General features: G+C 41.3%; 2 protein-coding genes across 2 annotated transcripts; both read right to left on the bottom strand.

The window, feature by feature from the left end:
• Positions 1-10,052: 10,052 nt before the first annotated feature.
• Positions 10,053-12,618, bottom strand: LOC113157997 (cytochrome P450 1B1-like). The gene has a single exon (XM_033326271.1). The coding sequence runs from the start codon at positions 12,443-12,445 to the stop codon at positions 10,844-10,846; it is 1,602 nt and encodes a 533-aa protein (XP_033182162.1). The 5' UTR covers positions 12,446-12,618; the 3' UTR covers positions 10,053-10,843.
• A 1,145-nt stretch (positions 12,619-13,763) lies between these two features.
• On the bottom strand, positions 13,764-16,699 carry LOC113159848 (cytochrome P450 1B1-like). The gene has a single exon (XM_033326286.1). It carries the CDS (start codon positions 16,438-16,440, stop codon positions 14,863-14,865), a length of 1,578 nt encoding a protein of 525 aa, XP_033182177.1. The 5' UTR covers positions 16,441-16,699; the 3' UTR covers positions 13,764-14,862.
• Between the last annotated feature and the right edge of the window lie 5,445 nt (positions 16,700-22,144).

The following is a 22,144-nucleotide window of genomic DNA, read 5'->3' as shown; positions in this document are numbered from 1 at the left end:
CTTTACTTGGCTCTTTTTTTATCAGTTCATTTTAATATTCTGTTTAGCGTTTAAATCATCCAGTTCTGCTGCATTCGTTGGACAGACAGAGTGAACGATGGATTGTCTCAGATGAGTTCACTAATGTCCAGTATCCCAAAGCAACACTTCCTCTATCAATTGTACCTTAAAACAATTATATTAGATCTGGAGTGATTAATACATTGTCCAATGAAAAGAAATAAATACTATGAAAATTAAATAAAATAAAAATAATTAAAAACACTAATACCTATAATTGCTGTTTTCCAAGTAGAGCATTTGCCCATTTATGCTGGATACAATGATGCGCCATCTATTTTCAATTGAAGACAGATCTGGACTGCAGGCACGCACAGTCTTCGAAGCGACGCTGTTGGAGCGTTTGCACAATGAGGCCTGGCGCTGTCCTGCCGAAATATTCACCTTCTGGGAAAACTGTTGTCTCGATGGCAGCACATGTCTCTCTAAAGTCCCAGCACATGCCTCCCATGGGCACTGAGTTTGTTTGGCACAGAGCAAGAGGCCACAGCCCGTCTTTGTTTGGAAAGACTGAGCCTTTGGTAGACGTTCCTTTTATATCTATCAAGTCATCAGTCTCCGAATTTGCTGATATTTACAAAATACAACTAAGTTGGTCAGCAAACACACTGACATACTTTTGTCAAATAAAGGTTTATGTGAACTGACAAATCACATATTTTGGCATTTAGAGAAAGTCCAAACTTTTGTGCAAATGTGGTTTGTATTTATTATGTCTGGAATCCCAAAGTAAGCTATTAGATGTCGTTCCACAAGACACCAATTAGCCTGTGCTTGAACTTGATGCGTGTGTGTAAGAGACCATGATAGAGTGTTTCATAAAGGTTAAAGTCATCAAATAATGCCTCGCTTTTAATAAGGCCACAGGATAATGGTTAACATCACTGTCATGCTATTACAATCACTGTGTGGCCACACACGCTTTATGATTTGGGTCGTGGCCACCACAGCCAGAAAAACAGATGCATTATGAGATGAAAGCTTGGGACGAATGTTAGTAGTGACTAACATATGTAGTTGTACTTATATTTTGATTTAGTCGCAGTTTGTGTCTGAGTTTCTGTGTTAAATTCTATTGTACTTGTTCTATAAGTAAGTCTTTCTCCCAGGTTTGTCATCTTCCTTTGACATTTGACCTCTGTTGATTGGAGAAGTGGGAAAAGAACTTAATGATCATTTTGTCATCATCTAATCAATATATCTAATGTTTTGACTGCAACTCTATGATGAAATTCAAGTTTTTTCATGGCACGTTTCATCGCACAGTATTTTTAAGATAGTAATAAATTAATTTACTCATTCTCAACCTTTTTTGCCTCAGGATCTTCTACCTTCTATGAATCATCATCATGAATCATCATATATCAACCCATGAAGTTCTGTTATGTACTGTACTGTTCAGCTTTATGTTGTGTCGTGTGCATCGGGGAGTGTTTTTTCAGCTGGTCCACTCCGGACGACACATGCAGAACTCTCTTTGCGCTCAGATGTCAACATATTTGCACTGGACCTGAAATACAGATGCATCCATTACATGATTGAACATTTGTGCTTCAGTACGTTTAAGTTACTCTGACTAAATATTGGTGATCTCCCGTAAGTAGAAGGACACATGTCAAGTCTGCATAGCTTCTAGTTCTTTGCTTTATAGTCTATCTTAACATAGAAATTGTCAGATTCATAAATGTTTACACACTGAATGTAAATGTTTGTCAAATTTGCAGACAAGATATTAAGCTGAACTAATTATAGCTTCGAACATGTTGTCAAGATCTTTTAAAGGCAAAAGCATCTGGACATCTGGATTCCTCGTTACAACACATTCTCGTGACTTGAACTTTCTCGATCACTTTTTCCAAAAAGAATATAAGTAATATTCTCTAAAATTAGAAAGTCTTGTCATTATTTTGAAAAGTGGGTTGCTCAGGGATTAGGGTTTGGAACAGTGTTATAATTGGATTTGAATAGAAGTTGGGATAAGGATTACTGTGAGGCATTGCATTGTTTTGGTTATGATTATTGCCAGGGGTTACATAGTGAGCATAAATGAATTTCTTGTCCCCACAGCTCAGTGTGTGTGCAAGTCCATCTGTGTGCCAATATTTGTATTAATTATATTTGAAGTGTGCTAATGACATTGGCTGGATTTATCAAAGTGCAATCTTGGACTATTTCTGACTCGTTTTCAAACATGGGCAAATCCAGATGCTCCGCAGCTCATGTAATTCCCAATTCCCAACCTAACAACAATAAACGCAACAAGTGGTCTGCTCCATTGTGTACATAGGAACCTATCTCAGAGAGCACACATTGTCTCTCAAAGTGGCACCCCCCTGTTTTCTTGGGCAGAGTAAATTTCCCTCAGACCCAGAGGGGAAAAAGGGGACAAAGCAAAGTGTAGCTGTTGGCTGCAGCTTCTGGCAGCTCTCTGTCCGCTGCGCTGCAGAGGGACTTGGGGAGGTGGGAGGGATGAGAATGTCTTATTTTTGCTGGCAGTGGAGAGAAGTGCTACCTTGGAAGCGGTTCTCTGCAGTAAATGCATACATCTTTGTTCCTGGCAGCCGAGGCAGCAGGGGGTGGGAGTGCGTGTGGGAGGAGTAAAAGAAAGAGATTGGGGGGGTGGGTGGGGGTGGAGAGGAAAAGGGGAGTTATGATGATGGGCCTATGCTGCTGGGGAGTCAGCCAAAGTCCAGGACTGGCTTAATGGGTTTTCCTCTGCTATGTGATCCCAGTTTGGAGAATTGGAGCAGACACCCCGACTCCGGTCTCTGCCTACAGTGATGGGGACTGGCCTGTGGATGGCGATTTGAGGGCGACATGAATTTGTGGATGCTTGTCACACTTCCGGTGACTCCTCTTCACACGAAGACAAAACCAAAGCCACCTGTGAGTCACAGGACAGGCTGTCTTTCATAGCAGAGCTCCCCCTTCCTCTGAATCATCAAATAGCACTGATCCTGAGCCAAACACTTCCTGAATGAAACTCCACTTGCATCTGGATGAGGTAACGCGTCTTCTTCAGATGCAAAGGGCTGTTTTCTAAAACACTGTCAATGCAGCTTGTCAGATGCTGTTTGTGAGATGGGATACTGAGCCACATTGTTCATTGTGCATATAGAAGACAAAGGCACGTTGAAACTGTTTTGATAAATAAAAAAATCCAGTCATTTACGCAGCTTCGTGGACAGTTGTATAAATGTGGTATTAGGTTCCCCAGTGCCACCAGATGTCTCAGTTCACTTTTTACAAACTATTCCCGTTCTGTTTTCTACAATCACCAGACAAAATTAGAGGAAAGCCATAATGAATCCTCCATCAAGTCATTTATCTTCATCTGAAGGAGTCAGGATCGGATATTTTACTGGGTAAGAGTTTTGGGCAAGAAACTACAGTTTGCACGAACATATTGTATTTGAAAGCTGAGCTGCAAACTCATGTGAGAGGTCTCACAGCCACCACGGTTCAGACAGAGGTTGCTCGCTGCAGATGTGTTAACTCCTTCTTTGCCTAAATTGAATTATATAATCAGCAGTAGCCCCTGCATTCATTCAGTGACCTAAACAGTTTTTTTGCTTTGGTTTTATTCTAATATGAAAGCTATGATCATTTCTGAAACATTTTACTACTCCACCTGTTTTAAAAGGTTTTGATTTGAGGTTGTTATTGAGGTAATCAAGTTTAGCAAGTTTAGCACGACCAACCATTTCCAAGTATGGAAGGCGAAGAAGAGAGCTGCGTGCCGAGCAACATGCACCTGAATGTCTCCCATGCACCCTGTCTGAGGGTCTGGCACGGACACTGCTGTCTTACATAATGCTGTGAGATCATCCACTGAAGATTTTAATGCTGTAATACAAATTTGTTGTCAGTCACATTGCATAGCTTTACACCTCAGCAAACTTCACAGCTTTCTCCAAGGATCCATTCAAGTGTGAGTTGCAGCGGATATACCAGAAAATCCCCATGTTTTTATCAAGTCGATATGGTTCCCAAAGAGCCTGAACATGACCAGCTTGTGTATCCTCTTAGCTTTTCTCTCTGTGGCTTTTTGCACAGGACGAGCAGAGGATCTGCCCAGCCTCTAATGCCGCCGGGTTAAGTAAATGGTGTTTCTAGAACTTTGTGCTAGCTCCAGCATCTCCATAAGTACCATTCATCCCAACTGTGTTATTCTTTATGATCCACACCTCCGCTCCAGCTCAAGTTGTCATCCGGCCCTTTGCACTCTCCCAGATGGCTGTTTACTTCATGCTAACAGGAGTCTACCGGATGTGTTGTCCTGCAAACCAGCTGATAGTGTGATGAAAACACACAGTGACAAGGTACCGACTCCCAAACATTTGACATCCTGTAGACATCTGTTTTGTAGCAATTGTTGGATGAGCTTCTAACTGAATATTAGTGACGCCAGCGTGTGTCCCAAGCTGGAGATGCTTGGTTAAAGTAATGGATCCTGTTTGCCCCTGACATACGTGTTATGCTTCATTTCCAGCTTCAGTTACGTGTTGCAGGAACAAATGTTTATGTAATATTTGGCCCACATACACTAGCCTGATCAAAACATTTAAGAAAAAAATACTCAGAGAGAATTGAGCCATGTCTGACACATTAAAAGCGACAAAATGTCAGTGGGATGCTAATGTGTTTTGCTGGAAATGAACTGCTTGTATACCCACTGTTTAGGGTGCAGTGAAACAGAACCTTCTAAACATACGGTATTACCTTGTTATATAAGTAGTATTCATAAAAATGTCAAAATATCGACACCTCCATTGTTCATGTTCACTTTTATAAATGAAAACGAACCTCCTCGTAATAGGCACATCTCAAAATCTATGCAAGATGGTCGATTAGGAGCGGAAATACAATGTCTCATAGTGTCAACAGGCCTATGTGTTCTAATCGTAGATGGTTCCAGGTCTTAACAGAGCAATGCATTTTCAGTAAAGTGCTCAGCTCCAGCAAACTGTTTTTTTCTCAGCGAGTGGGGGAAATTCTGACAGGCAATCAGAGCCCACTACAAAAAGAGAATGTAAAAACAAATGAAAATGAATCCCTACGAACACAAATAGCTTATTGCTAAATTGTTTTGGTCTGGCATAAAGCGCTGCCAAGAAGAGGGCTTGAAGTGGGATGGCGTGAAAGCAAGGGATGGAAGGAGAGGGGTTTTGCTGCAATGGAGGGCTGAGTTATGGGGAGCTTGTTTGACACAGGAACATGCTACTTTTTTCTTTTTTCTTTTTGTCAGAGACGTGGTAACAAGATATTTCAGACCCCAATACATGAGCTAGCATTTCACATACAGATAGTAGAAAACTGAGGCGAGTTATGACAGATACACGGTCATTACTCTTTCCTTATTCGCTATTGTTTAACATGAATAATCACTATTACACAAAGACAATTCTGTCTGACTTTTCTCTTATTTGTCTGCAGCAGTGGTTATGAGAGACCGCATCTCCACTGGCCTCGGTGTCTACGCTGGTAATATGTTCCTCTCTCATTCTTACCAATGATTATAAAATATTACATATTCACTGTGGATTCAGATGATTACCCAGGCTGCACAGTGCCGAGGCCACTGTTTCAGACCACAGAAACCGACTCTTTGACTGGTACTGACTCAGGATGTTAAGATTAAGATTAACCATTTATTTTCTGTTATACACTAAAATTAAATATCAATAAACACCATATATTAACTTAATTCTGTGAGAAACCGTCCTCCATTGCTGACTTATATTGTTAAATTAAGAGATCCCTAAGGTCAATTGCATCCAAAAGTCATTGGGGATGAAGTGGCAACTAGGAGGCAGGCTTTACTGCCCAACATCAGCACCTGATCTCATGAATGCTTTTGTGGTTGAAAAGGTTCTGAAATTTCGTGGAAAACATTCCCACCATATTGGAGGCAATGGTATCACTGGAATTAGATGTGCAAGAAACACACATGGCCATAAAATTAAGAATATTTTGTAAGCTAAAAACAACTGATATTAAAAAGCATTACATTGTTTGAGGGAAATGTTCACACCAAGGCAAAAATACTCCCCAGTTTCTCTTTATTGTTTCTTATTTTTAACAATGTACATTGAAATGTGGACAGAACAAATATGGAATTATGTTAAATACCCCCAAACTATGTTTTCACATTTAATAAATTTAATATATTCTAATTTCTCCAATAAAGTTAAATGGAGCTTTTGCACGCTCATGACACTCTCTCATCAGTTTCATGACGTAGTGACCTTAGACTCTCAGTTGTCTTGTGCAGAGGAAGGGTGGGTACATAGTTAGTGACCCTATTAGAGCTACAAATACTGTACAAATTGACAGGTGGTAGGAGGTGTGATGCTGTGGGGTTTCTCCAGCTGGAACAGACTTCAGCACTCATGTGAGAGGCAAAGTGGTTAGGCCTTCATCCTCACGGATGCCTGTGAGTAACTACAGAGTGAATGTGTTAACTCCTTTTCCTTGTAACATTATTCTTGCGCCTCTCTGTGCAAATCCATCACATGTTATCCAGTTAAGAGTAGCGCGTATCTGCAAGTCTTCTACTTATCTTCACTTCTCTCTCCCACTCATGCATGAGATATCACTCCGTCGAGCGGTTCCAACATTCTCATGTTACTTAAAATACACAGAGCAACAATCTGATTCATATCCTCCCTTTTCAAAACAAATCAGATCTGTCTGCTTCTCACAGACATTTCTCTGTGCCTCTTATACAGCTTCCAGTCTGGGTTACACAACTGTGGTGCCAGTGGTTTATTATGATCTGAGGAGACACCGCTATCTCTGACACTGCACAAGATTGATGGCCTCTTGAAGGTCCTGGACCCACAAGCAGGTCCCAGGTATTCACTCTGCAGGGTTCAGCAGATATGATTTACTTTATGATGAGATAAATGAGATCATGAGCTATTTGTAGACATACTATTGTAATTAAATTTGCTTTCTAGGTCTGGCAAGCAAAGAGGGAGTTTTTGTGCTTGCTTGAGAAAAATCTTGCCAAGTACGTAATAAAAAGTAAGGAAGTACAGCTGTTTTAGTCACTGAAAAATGTGAGTGTTCAATGTTCATCGTTCACCACCTCGTCACAGTGCACATAGGAGAAATCCTGAGCCTCCGTGCTTCCCTTATTGGCAGTCAACATTGCCATTTAACAAGAATCATCAGAGACAGAATTTCCAAGGACAGAAAAATTGACAAAATTACCCCAGATTAATATGAGTGTCTTCATCAGACAGTGGTGTGAACTTAAATGTACAAAAACCAACATGGATCATCCTCATTCATGTCCTGAATATAGTCGTTTGTTGCATGGAAAGTAATGTAGCTAATGGAAGCACACGTTGTGTTGTTTTTATTTTATTTATTTATTTATTATTATTATTTATTTTACATTGAACCTCCTCTCCTTGCCACCCCTCCAAACTCCAATGCCAACATGGACAAAGCAACAAGCACTAGCTGCCCCACCCTGTAATAATGAGTTGGGAAACTGTTTATTGAAAAGGGTCACTTCATGTGCAGTGTGATGGCCGTGTGAGGTTGTGCTCCAAAACATGAAGCGAGTGGTCACCAGAGTCCCTCGCAGGTCACCCAACTTTAAGGTGGCATGACTTGATTATAATGTCAACTGGAACATTATTCTTAGTCCTGCTCAGTGTTTATGTCTATGACATAATTCCACAGAGGAAACATTTTTCAGGCTAACAAATGCATCACACAAACTCTGGAATAAATTACACTCAGTCAGAATACAATGTACCCTTGCCGTTTTCTTTTTTCTCTGCACTACACTGTAAATTGCTCTGATGACACTCTAGTTGGAAATGGCAACTTTGTCCAGAAGGGAAAGGGAACAAGTTGATTCATAGCTACATCGCACGAGCTTCTTTTTCCCACAGTCTGTCTCCTCTTGTCATTCAGAGAAAAATGTTTGTTCACTTACTTAGTGCACTGTTGCAACAAAATGAATAACGACTTTTACATTTGACACTTTAGGCCAGACTGAGGAGCAAGTAAAATTATAGTCATACAGTCACGTCTGCATCATTTTGGATTTAGAGTGTAGCTGTGGTCAGAGTGTGAGTGTTGAGTGTAGCGTTATAGGAAAGAGTGGTACATGAGGAGGTTTCCAGCCAGTCGTCAGACAGAATGGTTCACTGTCTTTCAGCAGATGATGGTAGTGGACAGGGAATGAGATTTTCTGGAGAACTGCATTAGTCTGCTTCCAAGTATTTCCACCTCACTGCGTGTCATCCACCAAACTGTGACTGCAGTTTGCATGTTAGGCAGAAGCAAGAGGGGTTTGGATGGAGTGCTGTGTTGTATCTTCTGGTAATGCCTGGTCACTGTGTGGGTCTGTGTACGTGCAAAATGTGAATAACCGCAAAGCTGTAAGACTGTCAGTCTGTACACTTTTCTGTTTTCCTTTAAGGAGTGAGACTGGGCAGGTCGGGGGCTGCAGGAGTATGTGGAGCAAAGAGCGGGTGACTCTAGGTGAAAGGGAGTCTTTCAGCTGGACACATTTTATGGATGTTTTGGGAAGCAAATATGGAAACAGGGGAGATCAGGCAACCCATTCCTTCCTCTAGGATTCTTGCAGTGACAAAACAAAAGGAGAGAGAGTGAGAGCGAGATCCCTGTCCTATCTTAACCCTAGTCTCTGCCCTATATTAACCTTGGTAAAAACAGTCTTCCCCCAGAGTTCAGACACCTTTTTGCTCCTGTAAGTACGAAGGTAGATTAAGGAACCATTCACTGAGGCAACATCCTCATGGGATAAGGGGAATAAAAGAAAGGAGGATAAAAATGACACAACTCACATTAAAAATAATATTTATGTACAGGACACATGTTGAGCAATGGGTGGTTTTGGGCTTTCCCAAAATAAAACCTAAGTCACTCAGGAAGAAGACAATCAGGAGGGCTGTCGACCGCATTTGTTGCAATAGATAGCAAGCAGCATTCAACAGGCATGGTCAGGTCACGTCAGGTGATCATCCGTTTGGCATGTGGGTGGTAACGACTAACAGGCCGTTGTAGAAGAACCATATCTTCTACCTAGTATGTACATGCATATGTACTCCATTCAAACTGTGAACAATTGTATTCTAATTTAAATATATTATAAAGTCTGATTTAGAGCTTAAACTGTTACTTTACTTAACAATTGAAAACAATATCAGAAACATTTCCTTGGAGGAATTGCAAACTACAGTATATTTCCCCCCCTGAAGCTACAATATGCCCTCCTTCTCCCTGCTCCGCTGAGCCCTGCTACGCTCTGCGCTGCGCTGCGGCTTTCGTTGTCATTGTTGATGTACTCTACTAAATGTTTTCATTTACTTCCCACCAATGCAGACGGAGCTCCGACAAGGCCAAATCTGCAGTGCTCTGTTTTGTGTGTTAAATCATAACAACATATGCCAAACCCAAACTGCACTGAAAGGAGCAACAGCAGTTACAAAATAAAACCGCTCAAGGTATGTGACACACACAAAGAGCGCTGACAAATGTCTATTGGCACGCAACCTGATGTGTTCCCTCTCTGTAACAGTTTGTTAAGGTGATTTGTTTGGTTTTAAATTCACTTATTCATTACTTATGTTGATAGATAGATCGTTTTGATGGATAAATTGCTGCGTACGTGTGTGTTGGTACATGCAAGATAATGCTGACTTGGCTGGATCTGAGTGTATTTGTTCAGAAAAAAACATGCCACACCAGTCAAAAGTACATCGCGGTCCATGTTAAATATTGATGAGTGAGACTTGTGGCTGCTTACTGTTGGCTGTGCTGATGTACTAAGTCACAGGCTGCTTGTAGAGTGTGCAGAACAACAGCATACAGGGCATTAAACTCATATGAATTTTTCACAGCAGTGTAGAAACCAGACATCAGAATCTTTTATTATCTCTTTGACCTCTCTGGCCTTTGACTGCTATGAGTGACAGCACCACACCGATTCACTTATAAATCAATGGAAAATGTTTATTGTACATTTAAGGCTTTAGTCATACTGTCGAGTACAGACTATGTCACGCAGAATAACATTCACATTCAAACAATATTTAGCTTTAATATTCAGCTTATTACTGTATTACTCAATGTGGTATGCTTAATGTTGATGTATTATGTGAGTTATTATTAGAATACAACAGTATTATGCATGACTTAAGAGTACATGAATGCAGATGAAATGCCCACTGTATTTATATTAAGTTTAAAACATGAAATATGGAAAACATACTGTATAGTGATAAATGAGGATCTCAGATTTTTTTTGTTCGGCACATTATGTATTGGTTTATATTGCAATTTAGAGGAGACTCCACTGAATACCCCTTGTTAAAATAACAAAGTATACGTAAGATTTATTATCAATTGTGGTTTCAAGCTATTTCATGAAAGGTTTCATTTCATTTCTTTCCTTTTCTTACTTGATGTAGCATCAGTGCTGATATACTTTCTCATTCACTTTTAGTCACCATTCTTTCAGACAAAAACTGCTATAGAGTCTAGATATGACTCACATCCTCCCTAATGACACAATCAGGACTTTTACTTTTAATAGATAAACTAACAGATGTTTTACAACTGAATGAAATCTCAGTACTGACTTGGTGACTTTGGTCAGTGTCAGCTTAGTATTTACATATTGGGTAAATCAGAGCTCATTACGTGAAAATATTCTGTTATACAAATTTATACACACATAATACTATAACATATACCTCATATTGCATTAGAGAACCCAAGGTTAAACTGCATCTTATTGGCCTTTAAGCAATTCCCTCCTACGTTTGGCAGTAATCTTGTAATCTAAAGGCTTCAACGTTAAACCATAGGAGCAGTTTAAAGACATGTCCTCATTGAGGGGTTGCTCAAACCTACATTGATGGAGTAGAATAGCAAAAAACAAAAACATTTCGACTTTGGCGATCTGGTCCCCAATACATCTTCGCTTCCCTGCTGAGAAGATCATGACATTGTTGGTGAGATCCTTGTCAAGGGAGCCGTTTTCATCCAGGAAGCGTGCTGGGTCAAAAATATGTGGATCTTTCCATTTGAGGGGATCATGATTGACAGACCACTGATTGATAAAGATCACTGTGTCTTTGGGAATGTGGAGACCATCAACAGTAACATCTGATGTTGTGGAGTGGGGGATGGTGACGGGGACGAAACTGGTGAAGCGCATTGTCTCATAAATGAAGGCATCCAAGTAGCCCAAACGACTCCTGTCCTCAGTTGATGGCAGTCTGTTGGGGCCAACCACTTTGTCTATCAGCTCATGGAGTTTGCTTTGGATGTCGTGGTGTTTAGCCAGTAGAAGGATAATCCAGTGAAGAGCGGTAGCAATGGTATCCTGGCCTGCTCCAATCAGGTCTGACACAGTTGCCTCTGTGTGGTCTTTTGTGAGTCCATTTTCATTGTCAGTCTTGTTAATGACGCCAATGATGGCATCACTCATATCCCTAGTTACATCTGCATCAAAGGTCTCCCTGTGCTCCTCTACTTTGTTCTGGACAAACCCAAAAAACTCTTTGTTCAGGGCTTTGAAGTTTTTAAAGACACTGCGAATAGGATTGGGGAAAAACTGAAGCCACGGCATCACATCTACCAAGCTGCCAGCCCCTACCGTCTGTCCAAACTGATCTGTCTTCTGCAGCAAGGCTCTGAACTCAACATCGTCATGTCCATAACGTTTTCCAAAGCACAAAGCACAAATCACATTAGCTGCAGCTACTGTCAGCTCATGAGCTGGGTTGAAATACTGGCCGTTAGAACTGAGTTTGAGCAAAATCTCAACTAGCTCTGTGGCTTCTGCCACAATTTGCTGTTCAAATTTTTTTTTGGTCTGGCTGTTGGCCGATGAGAAGGCTCTGATTGTTGACTGAGCAACCTTCCTGTGCATCTTCCACTGTTTGCTGTAACTGGTAAAAGTCATACTTTTCCCCCCTGAGACAGCCTGGAAAGAGACAAAGTTTGGTCTGCCGGCAAATTCTGTGCTGTGCTGGATCAGAGCTTGTCTTATTGCCCTCTCTCCATTCAGAACCACAATGTCGCTGCAGCCTAGACGTATCTGGTACACGTTGCCATACCTTTTGGCAAGCTTGGTGAAGGTGATGTGAGGCATCTGGCCCAGCTGCATGGCGTTCCCCACCACAGGCCATGCAAAGGGTCCCGGCAGTCTTCTCTTCAGCCGGAGGTTCCTGACCCACAGACAGGCTTCCAGACAGAAGAGGAAAACAAAGGTGGCAACCAGAGCAGGCTGGACCTGTCCAGTCCATTCTCTCATGATGCTGCTTCCACTCACACCAAACTCTGCGTCCACTTGAGCCATTATGTTATCTTGTAGGCAATTAATCATCCACTGTGTCTTAAATACGTCTTTAAATACAAGTTATTTATGAGTTGCCATCGTATAGTTGAATCAGACAAAATAGCCAATGTTAAAAATGTTAAAAAGAACTCCAAGCAGCACTCACATGCTTCTACACCCCTCCTCCACAGATGCTAGTGAGCAGCGGTGCAGAGCGTCTTCAGATGACCACTTAAGAAGAATGCAGATTCAAGCCTTAACACTTCGCTTATATGTATCTCTATGGTGGGAGGGGTCAGCGACTCAGGTTTTTTATTATCTTTCCCCTCCCACTTTGACCACAGCCTGCAGACCTTAGTCTTCAGGCCTCTTTCCAGAAACATCACTTGTAGTATGATGATAAAGGAGGGCAAGTACTTAATAGGCCCAGTTGCCTAAAATGATAGATTTACATGGTGAATAGAACACAGGTCACCGTGACACTTTTAAAAGATAAACAGCTCTGCAGATCACGTGTGGTGTGAAAGATAGTTGCTACGCAATCTCTAATACACTGTATGTTAAAGAAAAATGCACGTTTGCAAGGTGATCTGTTAGATGCACTTTTTAAGTTGTAGCATAAAGTTTAGGTAATCGACAGAGAGCTGGAGATGATTGTTTTTTCCTAAAATGATTTTGCTGTTTGCAGTTTCCTATGGACTTTGTGTGGCTGTTTTATACACTGCCAAGCTGTTAATTATAACCATGCAGAGAAAAAAGCTCTGGGACATCATCTGAAAACTGTGGACTTCAGATTTAACAATGAACAAATACACACAACAGAATTTATTTGTTTATTTTATTATTTGTTTCCTTAAAAAAATTATATATATTTTTTTTCTTTGAAGTTCTTTCTGTTCCAGGCGAACGCACATTAGCTGAATAACAGATCAGATCCTCTTTTCAGATCTTATTTAAAACTAATTTTGATGCATCCATAGCCCAAACGTTGTCTCTGTGACCCTTCTATATATACAGTATGTGCGTGCACATTATTAAAAGCCCTATAAGCAAAGGTCACAAGGACAATGCAGCTGTTTGAGCTGCGGATGTATCAAAATTCAGAGCAGAGGAATCCTGCTAACGTGTGGGCTTGTGCAACAAAAGAAATACTGTAAAAAAGCATCAGCTTTGGTTTTAGAGATATTCAACCTAGTTAAGTATGTCAGAGGTTTCTATTTTTGGAACAAGGAGTAGGTGTTACCGAATGTTGAATTGTTGCCCCATGTCTGTCAGTGCCACACACATTGTATCCATAGATGTAGTGTGCGCCGAGCTCGGCAAGTTTACAGGAGTATCATATGATTTAGTATGAAACAAGACACACTGACCAGTGACAGTTCACTTTATTAATTTCAGATATAGCTTATTTTCCATCATACAAAGTCAACATGTTGATAACAAAAGATATGATGAACATTTGATGTGCACTGAGTTTCATTTGTTGCCTTGACACAGACAGAGAATCAAATCCTTTGAACATTAAAGCATCGATGCCTGACTGCAGAGGCTTTAAGAGAGGGCAGTGACATTCACATAGCTTTGAAAATGTAACTTTGTAAACAAACGTGTTTTCGAGAAAGTCTCATGAGTGGAAGAAATTTGCTGCACATGTGTTTTGTCATACTAGTGAGACTCGTGTTTGGCATGGAATAGCTGCAGTGCCTTTACAGTGATGCTGAACCCTGAATACAAACAGTTTGTGAAGAGTTCACGGTCCACTGCAATGTCTCTTCTTCATACTTAAGATGGTGATGGATGCTCCTTAATGAAAGACTTTCTCCTTCACAAACATGCCAGCCTTTCCCCCACTGATCAGCATTCTTTGTTTAATGTGTTCATATGCTTTGAGTACAGTAGATAGTGAAGGTACATTACATTTTATTACATTTATTGTCATACCTGAAAGAAGACATTATTAAAAACGTGTTAACTGCTTTACATAGCAAGGGTTAAATATACTCTTACATATTAGAAATTAATAACAATGAGTCATCAAGCAACATTCACAAGCATTTCATGTAGTTATGTTAGTTTAAACTGACATTTAAGGGATGTAGCTGATTTCTGCACACACTGTACATGTAAGTGCTCCATAGTGGATATACATCAATCACACAACTCAGAACTATGTACAAAATCTAATCAAGTATATTTTGTGAAACGGAAATCCCTTTGCACTCATCCCAACAGCCCACACGCTTGAATTCTACCTGCAGCTACTGATACATCTTTGAAATGATATTTTCAGCCCTGTGTCAACACTGTTTTATATGCAAACCATGTTAAAATATCCATTAAATATCATTATTAAATATGACAATTTTACAACAGGAATTTAGTGCAGGTGTGCTAATACTCACTGTTAAATGGCATTGGTGGAAATGTGTTAGCTGGCCTTCAGTCACAGTATTGGGACATGTTGTTTATGCTGGGGAAACTAAACCAAGCAGCTTTCCCCTGAGCTTGGCGCTGACACTGATTTGGAGGGGCTTTAGGCTGAGCCCGTAAGAACAGTCAAGTGTGATTGGCTCAGAGGGGTCGCTCTCAAAACTGCACTGATGCAGCAAGACTGCTGTGAGTAAAAACACCTTTACCTTGGCAATCTGGTGGCCGATGCAGCGTCTTTTACCTGTTGAAAAAATCATGACGCTGTTGGTTCTATCTTTATCAAGGGCCCCGTTTTCATCAAGGAAACGCGTGGGGTCAAAAATGTGAGGGTCCTTCCACTTCAAAGGGTCATGGTTGACAGACCACTGATTGATGAAGACCACCGTGTCTTTGGGGATGCGGAGACCTTCAATAGTTACATCTGAGGTTGTGGAGTGTGGGATAGTGACAGGGACAAAGCTGGTGAAGCGCATGGTCTCATAGATGAAGGCGTCCAGGTCTGGCAGGTTGCTTCTGTCCTCAACTGTTGGCAGTCTGTCTGGGCCTACCACTCTATCGATGAGCTCATGCAGTTTGGTTTGCATTTCTGGGTATTTGACCAGGAGCAGGATGATCCACTGCATGACAGTTGACATTGTGTCTTGACCTGCTCCGATTAGATCGGTGACAGTTGCTTCAACAAACTCTTTTGTCAGTCCGCTGTCCTTTCTGTGTTCAATCACATTGATAATAGCATCACTCATGTCCCGGGTCACATTAGGCTTAAAGGACTCTCTGTGCTGCATCACTTTATTTGTCACAAAGGCGAAAAACTCCTCATTGAGGCTTTTGAAGTTTTCATAGACACTGCGGACTGGGTTAGGAAAGGACTGAAGCCAGGGCATGACATCTACCAAGCTACCTGCCCCTATTGTCTCACCGAACTTGTCTATTCTTTTAAGCAGGGTCCTGAACTCCAGGTCGTCATGCCCGTATCGTCTCCCAAAACACAGAGCACACATAATATTAGCAGCAGCTACTGTAAATTCATAAGAAGGGTTAAAATACCGTCCATCAGTGCTGTGGTACAAGAATACCCGCACCAGTTCCATGGCCTCAGCTGTAACATGTTGCTCAAAGGTTTTTTTGGTCTGACTGTTTGCAGATGAGAAGGCTCTGAGACTCGACTGGGCAAGTTTCCTGTGTGCTTTCCACTGTTTGCTGTAATTAGTGAATGTCAAACTCCTGCCTCCAGAGATCATCTGGAAAGAGACAAAGTTTGGTCTGCCTGCAAACTCAGTGCCATGCTGGATCAGAGCTTGTCTTATTGCCCTGTCCCCATTCAGAACCACAATGTCGCTGCAGCCTAGACGTATCTGGTACACGTTGCCATATTTTTTGGCAAGCTTGGCGAAGGTGATGTGAGGCATCTGGCCCAGCTGCATGGCGTTCCCCACCACAGGCCATGCAAAGGGTCCCGGCAGTCTTCTCTTCAGCCGGAGGTTCCTGACCCACAGACAGGCTTCCAGACAGAAGAGGAAAACAAAGGTGGCAACCAGAGCAGGCTGGACCTGTCCAGTCCATTCTCTCATGATGCTGCTTCCCTTCACATCAAACTCTGCGTCCAGTGCCATTGTTACAAATTTTCTGCACACTTTTGCCTCAAAAAAGAAAAATAACTTCAGCTTTCAGCAAAGTCTGTTCAGTGGTTGTATGTTTGGAAGAAAAGAAAAAATAACGGAGCTCTTGCAATTCCAAAGCAGGTGAGAAAAATACTTAGGACGTGTTAATCAAGGTCATAATTCTAAACAACTACAACAACTGACATGTGAAGTGAGTTAAAAAGTTTTGTTTTGTCCTTAGTTTGTCTTTTCATCAAGATTTAAGACTTAAGTGCCTGCTTTTTGCGCCATCCCAGCGTCTTATATGTTTTGCAGTTGGTGGGCAGGGCTCAGGATAACTTTCATACTCCTCCCATTGTGGTAGCCTCGCAGACCCAACTATATTATCAGTGTACTGAGGCGCGCACTTGTGAGCGTCGAGGGGAGTGTGCAGCGTGAACGACCACCATCCACACGGGAGAGAGAGAGAGAGACAGAAAAAAAAAAAAAGAGATACATAGCAACTGGTGACCGATGCAGTCGCAGAAGTGTCGGGAGAGCTCGTTTTATTAATTGGAAGACTTTCAGAAGTTGCACTTTTCAAAGTGTATCTCTGACATTTTTTATCTTCTGGCTGCAGAAGACTCAGCGTGCGCTCTTGGGCCAGAAAAAAATGTGTTTGCATACGGTTTGTCCACGTCTCCACCGGGTTTAGAGACTTTTAAAATGACATTTGTATTAAATTTATTGAAGCGTAATTGTGTATAAGTTACGTGGATATAAATATATCCATATATCCATAACTGTTTTAATAGTGAGCCTATGTATTGATGTGCGTAAAACTACATTTGCATGCTTAAGCATGTGCCAGCGTATCTCCGCGCATCAGTGTGGTGTAGCTGTTATTTCGTTACATTTCCATCTAAATATCCATCAGACTTGTCTGCAGGTCAAAGATTTGTTGTGTTAAATTGTCAATAAAGTGTAATTAGTGTCAAATATAATAATTAACACTGGAGAACAGAAGATCAGTTTTATTATTGTGGAAGTATTTTCTAAAGATAAACTACCCTTACAATAAATAAAAAAACAGAATCACTAAAACATTTATATATATTTCTGTTTTTTCTTTCTTCAAATCCAACTTGTTCATGCATTTAGAATAACTGGACTCAAAAAAACTAGCACAGTAGTTCAGTGCGGACAACCCATGAAATATTGATACTCTTAAACTATGGTTTTGCATGAGAATCTAGGTTACGTCATGCCACAACAAACTTCAGGTGTCCCCGCTTAACTGTGGTTCTGCTTTCAAAACAATAGTGCTCAGAAATATGATATGATTTAACAGGGAAAACAAGGAATCGCACATTGAATTGCAGTCCATCAAAGATAGATAATAATGAGGAGACAGGAGAATTTATTCTACACAGCCCATTTAAAGCCAGGCAATGAAACATTACCACAAACTGTGTGTATCAGTAACAGTTTCTGTGACAATAAATGTTTTACAGCCTGTGGATCAAGTGACTGGAGCTGTAAGAAACATTTCACCTCTTCAACGATTAGAGCAGAAGCTTTTTATTAAGTTACATGGTCGTAATGCAGTCGCACACTGCGGCAGTTTCTGATTTAATAAACGGATAAATCACGACTCTTATAGGCACAGCATGTTTAAATAGTGAAAACAAACACAAAGGGCAACAATAAAAAGGAACTTAAGTGTAACTGCATCATGTGTTGTGTGTCACTCATTCGCAGTAATGGTGTTTAAACAGCGTTTTACAGATGTCGAGAGTTGTGCTGGTTCAGATTGGGGCCTGAAAGCTGTTTGTCTTGAGAAATGTGGTGTGGCTGAGCACCAAAGCTTCCAGAATGATTCCTTGGTTAACCAGAGACATAGCAATGTCTTCGAATACACTGCTCGCACCGGGGATGACTGTTTCTTCTCTCCTCTGTTCTTACAGGGGGAATCCCCCCCCCTCCACCATCTCCAACAACCCCCCACCGCTACCTCCTCCTCCTCCTCCTTCTTCTTCTTGCCTGAGTCTCATCACACACATGTGGCCACTTGCATCCCCATCACTCTAATTAGAGCCAGGTTTGTGGCTGAGGAGGGGGGGTGGTAAGTGCTGGGTGAGTGTAGTTTGTGTGTATGTGTGTGGGAGGGGGTGGAGGTTGGAGTTAGTGGTGGTGGTGGGGTGTCGTGTATGCATTTTGCGTGTGGCTGCTGTGTTTGCCTGTGATTACCCCCTTGTAACCTGGCTGTGAAAGGTTGGCCCTGACCCTGCGTTGACTCTGGGGGGCGGAGTAGTTGGAGGAGGCTTTGGTGCTCAGAGGGGAGGAGAAGGGGGAGGCAGGGACGGGGTCTATATGCCGCTGCGTGTCATGGGCTGGTGGGTGGGCGCTCACTGTGTGGCAATAGGACCAATGGTAGACCAGGCTGTGCCGGCTCTGGAGCTAATCATTGTTTACTAGTCTCATTTCCACTTCTCAGTGAGCTACTGTCACGCACAGCACCGACAGGGAGGAAGGAAGAGGGATGGAGGAGAAGGGGTTTGGGTGTGAGGGAGAGGGAGGGGGGCAGCAGGGAGAGGAAAGCCAGGGGTCCAAAAGGCATTTGGGGATCTGGTGGAACTTAGGAAAGGAAAGAGCGACGAAAGAGAATAAAAGAATTTAAATGAAGATTTTTTTTTTCAATATTTCTTGAAAGAACAAAGGTGAGCCAAGATGGAAAAAGCCAAAAACAACCCAGACAAACCAGTAAACAGACCAATAAAAACATCCTCTGGGCTCATGCCATCTCAGGCGGCCAGGAGGTAACCACCAGACATTGCTAGTTAGAAATGGTGATGTTTGAAATGAGAGTGTTTTTGCTCGCCAGACCACAATACGAAGGAAAGAGAGATACTGGGAAAAAATCAAATCACTGTCTGTCCTGATTGTTGTTTGTGTGAGAAAAGCGAAGGCAAAGCTCTGCGGTGTGACACGCACAGGACGTGTGGCGGGAACGGTCTGAGTAAACAGATAGTAGGAGTAGGTAGTAATATCACTTAAAGCTGCAATAATCATACTTTTATATTAATGTGTGTCAACATCTAAAGGAAGGCAGTTACATTTTTAGCAACCAAGAAATATATAAGCCTATATTTATGCACCTTAATGTCCTACAAAGGTTGAAGTTAAAAATCTCAAGCACCTTTCTGTATTCAGTGGATGTTGTGCTGCCCCCAAGTGGTCTAAACATCAACCAAAACCTGCACTAAGGATTTTCTTATATCAAAAATGCATCTGTTTCACAAATGTTAGTCCAAATTATACATAACTTATTATTTTTAGTTTAAGTGACAGTGGTATGTTCATTTAGATTCGAAATAAAGGGAATGAATCTCTGATGTGTTAGACCTGCTGTGGGTGATCTCAAACAGGCCACATAAGAGAGGGGACTGATATTTTTGGAGAATGATTTAAGGTTCTTGGTTAAACCATGAAAACATGGATTTAGAACCTTTCCAAAAGTATGATTTTTAACCCTGGCACAATATTTTCTTACACATTCTGCACTTTCATGTGGTTCTGTAGTTGAACACAACAGACATACAGGCGAGGTTGGGGCTCAACGCACTGACCACCCACACTTTTCACACTGATGCTGCAGGATGCTTGTGATCTTTTACTAAAGTAACATTGCTAAACTAGAGAGTGAATCTGTTACAGGTTTAAAATATGTGAACGAAAAAGTGAACTAAAAGTAACTAAATGGATCGTACAAATTTAGTAAGAAGTAAAAATATTTGAATTTGTGCCTGATTAACTTGATCCAGCACTTCAGGATAAATAATCCAAAGGAAGATGTTAATAATAATAATAATAAAAAACATAATCAAGGGTTCCAGACATTACTGTTGAAATGTTCTCTCATTCACTCATCATCATTCCAGATGAGAAAAGATTCATAGTTCTTGCAGGAATTTACCCACATCAATCTTTATTCCAAATTTCTGCATAAATATCATCTCCTCCTCCCAGACTGGACATTTTTCCTCCTCACTTTGTGCACGCTGCGTGATAGATCTGCACTCAGTGTGTCAGGACAGGACAGGAGCCATGTATTATGTACACTATAAGGATATTTGTTTCTAATCCCGTATGGTTTTCGCGTGCAAGGGGAGCAGAGCGGGGATGAGCTTGCGTGCCATGCCGGCTTGGCGTGCACGGAGCTCGGCCACTGAACTCCGGCTTCCCCGGGGAGCGGGTGAGTTGGGGGGGGGGGGGGGGGGGGGGGTGGAGAGAGGGAGGTTTGGGGCTCTACTGACAAATTAAAATGAGACGAGGGAGAAAGCATGAGTAGAAATGGCTTCCAGATGACCCCGTCTCTCATCAGAGACAGGCTGAGACATCAGTTTGCATTTTCCACCTCGTGCCCGGTGAAAAAACTGCATTTAAGTTGTGCAGCAGTGTTTAGACTAATAGCCCCATAACAGTTTAGAGCAGAAATACCAATATATCTAATAACAGGGCATCATTCAGGGCCTTCTCAAAGAGATGAGAGATGAGTGCAGTGCAAATAAAATTGGATTTTATTCTGAACCATTTTTGCAGACACGCCATTCACATTCTTCCTTTGAACTTTCGCTCTCTTCTGCGTTTTTCAGCTCAGCCATCCATGTAATTTTATAAAACGATGTGGGCTGTGTATCATGACATTCTCAATTTTATGTTGTTTTTATTCAAAATCTCAACCCCCCCCCAGTTTTGGTTTTGGAGAAAAATGTGTAGTTCAGAACTTCAGTTTTTTTCTTTAAACGTGACAGCCTTGGTGTCTCCTTCAATCAGGAATCATTACAGCATTATTTTTCGGCCTACACTGTTAAAGCTCATGGTAAGGTGAGACTACGTCTGACATTCATGGCCCATGAAATGAACCTCGACCTTTATAGAGAATAAAAGAAAACTGGACATCATTCCCATTCAAGGTCTGACAGCAGGTTATTGCAATCTTGCAATAAAGTTTTCGCACAAGCTCGACAACAACACATGTTCATTATCTCATCTGCTTCAATTACTATAAATGCTGCTATCATAAGTTGGCCACAGCTGAACTTCAGATCATTAACTCAATCTGACTTGATTAACTTATTGTATTTCATGGAATCATAAATTTAATAAATCACTTGCACATGGGCCAATTTTTATACAGCAGACTGTTAGAAGGACAGCTTGTCTGTACAGCTCTCTGAACGTAATCCCTTGGTTGTGATGGGAATCCTGTTGATTTTTATTGTACAGGTTCAAGTTGGTTTGGTTGAAAGAAACAGAAACAAAATAAAGCATCTCTTTGTACATTAAGTTTAGGTGTAGTATGATTAAAGTATGATTAAGTAAGATTAAGACGTCCCAGGTTGCAACAACAAGCTTAACTATTTAGAAGGTTTTATTGTTCCAGATTCTTTCAGGGAAGTGCTTAAAGTGATTTTCCAGACAGCTACGTATCTGACTCAGCTATGTTATAATCTTCTTCTGTGTTTATGAAAATAAGATCTTGATGACTTGTTACAGTAGCTGCGTGTCAGTCAGTGTGTACAGTGTATTACTCATAAATACGGGTACATCAATAGTTCAAAGCAGGTTGGATGCATGGGTGTTGCAGGTGCAAAGGATTTGCAGAGACCCAGTTTCAGTTTCCCACACTGATCTCTGGCTCTGTCTTTAATACCAACACACAGCTGCAGATGCT

This window comes from Anabas testudineus, chromosome 12 (assembly GCF_900324465.2).
Source record: "Anabas testudineus chromosome 12, fAnaTes1.2, whole genome shotgun sequence".
In the NCBI taxonomy this organism is placed as follows: domain Eukaryota; kingdom Metazoa; phylum Chordata; class Actinopteri; order Anabantiformes; family Anabantidae; genus Anabas; species Anabas testudineus.
This window is presented reverse-complemented; position numbering and strand designations above follow the sequence as displayed.

Coding starts and splice junctions, on each gene's coding strand:
- LOC113157997 (XM_033326271.1), bottom strand. CDS start 12,445: ATGATTAATTGCCTACAAGATAACATAATGGCTCAAGTGGACGCAGAG.
- LOC113159848 (XM_033326286.1), bottom strand. CDS start 16,440: ATGGCACTGGACGCAGAGTTTGATGTGAAGGGAAGCAGCATCATGAGA.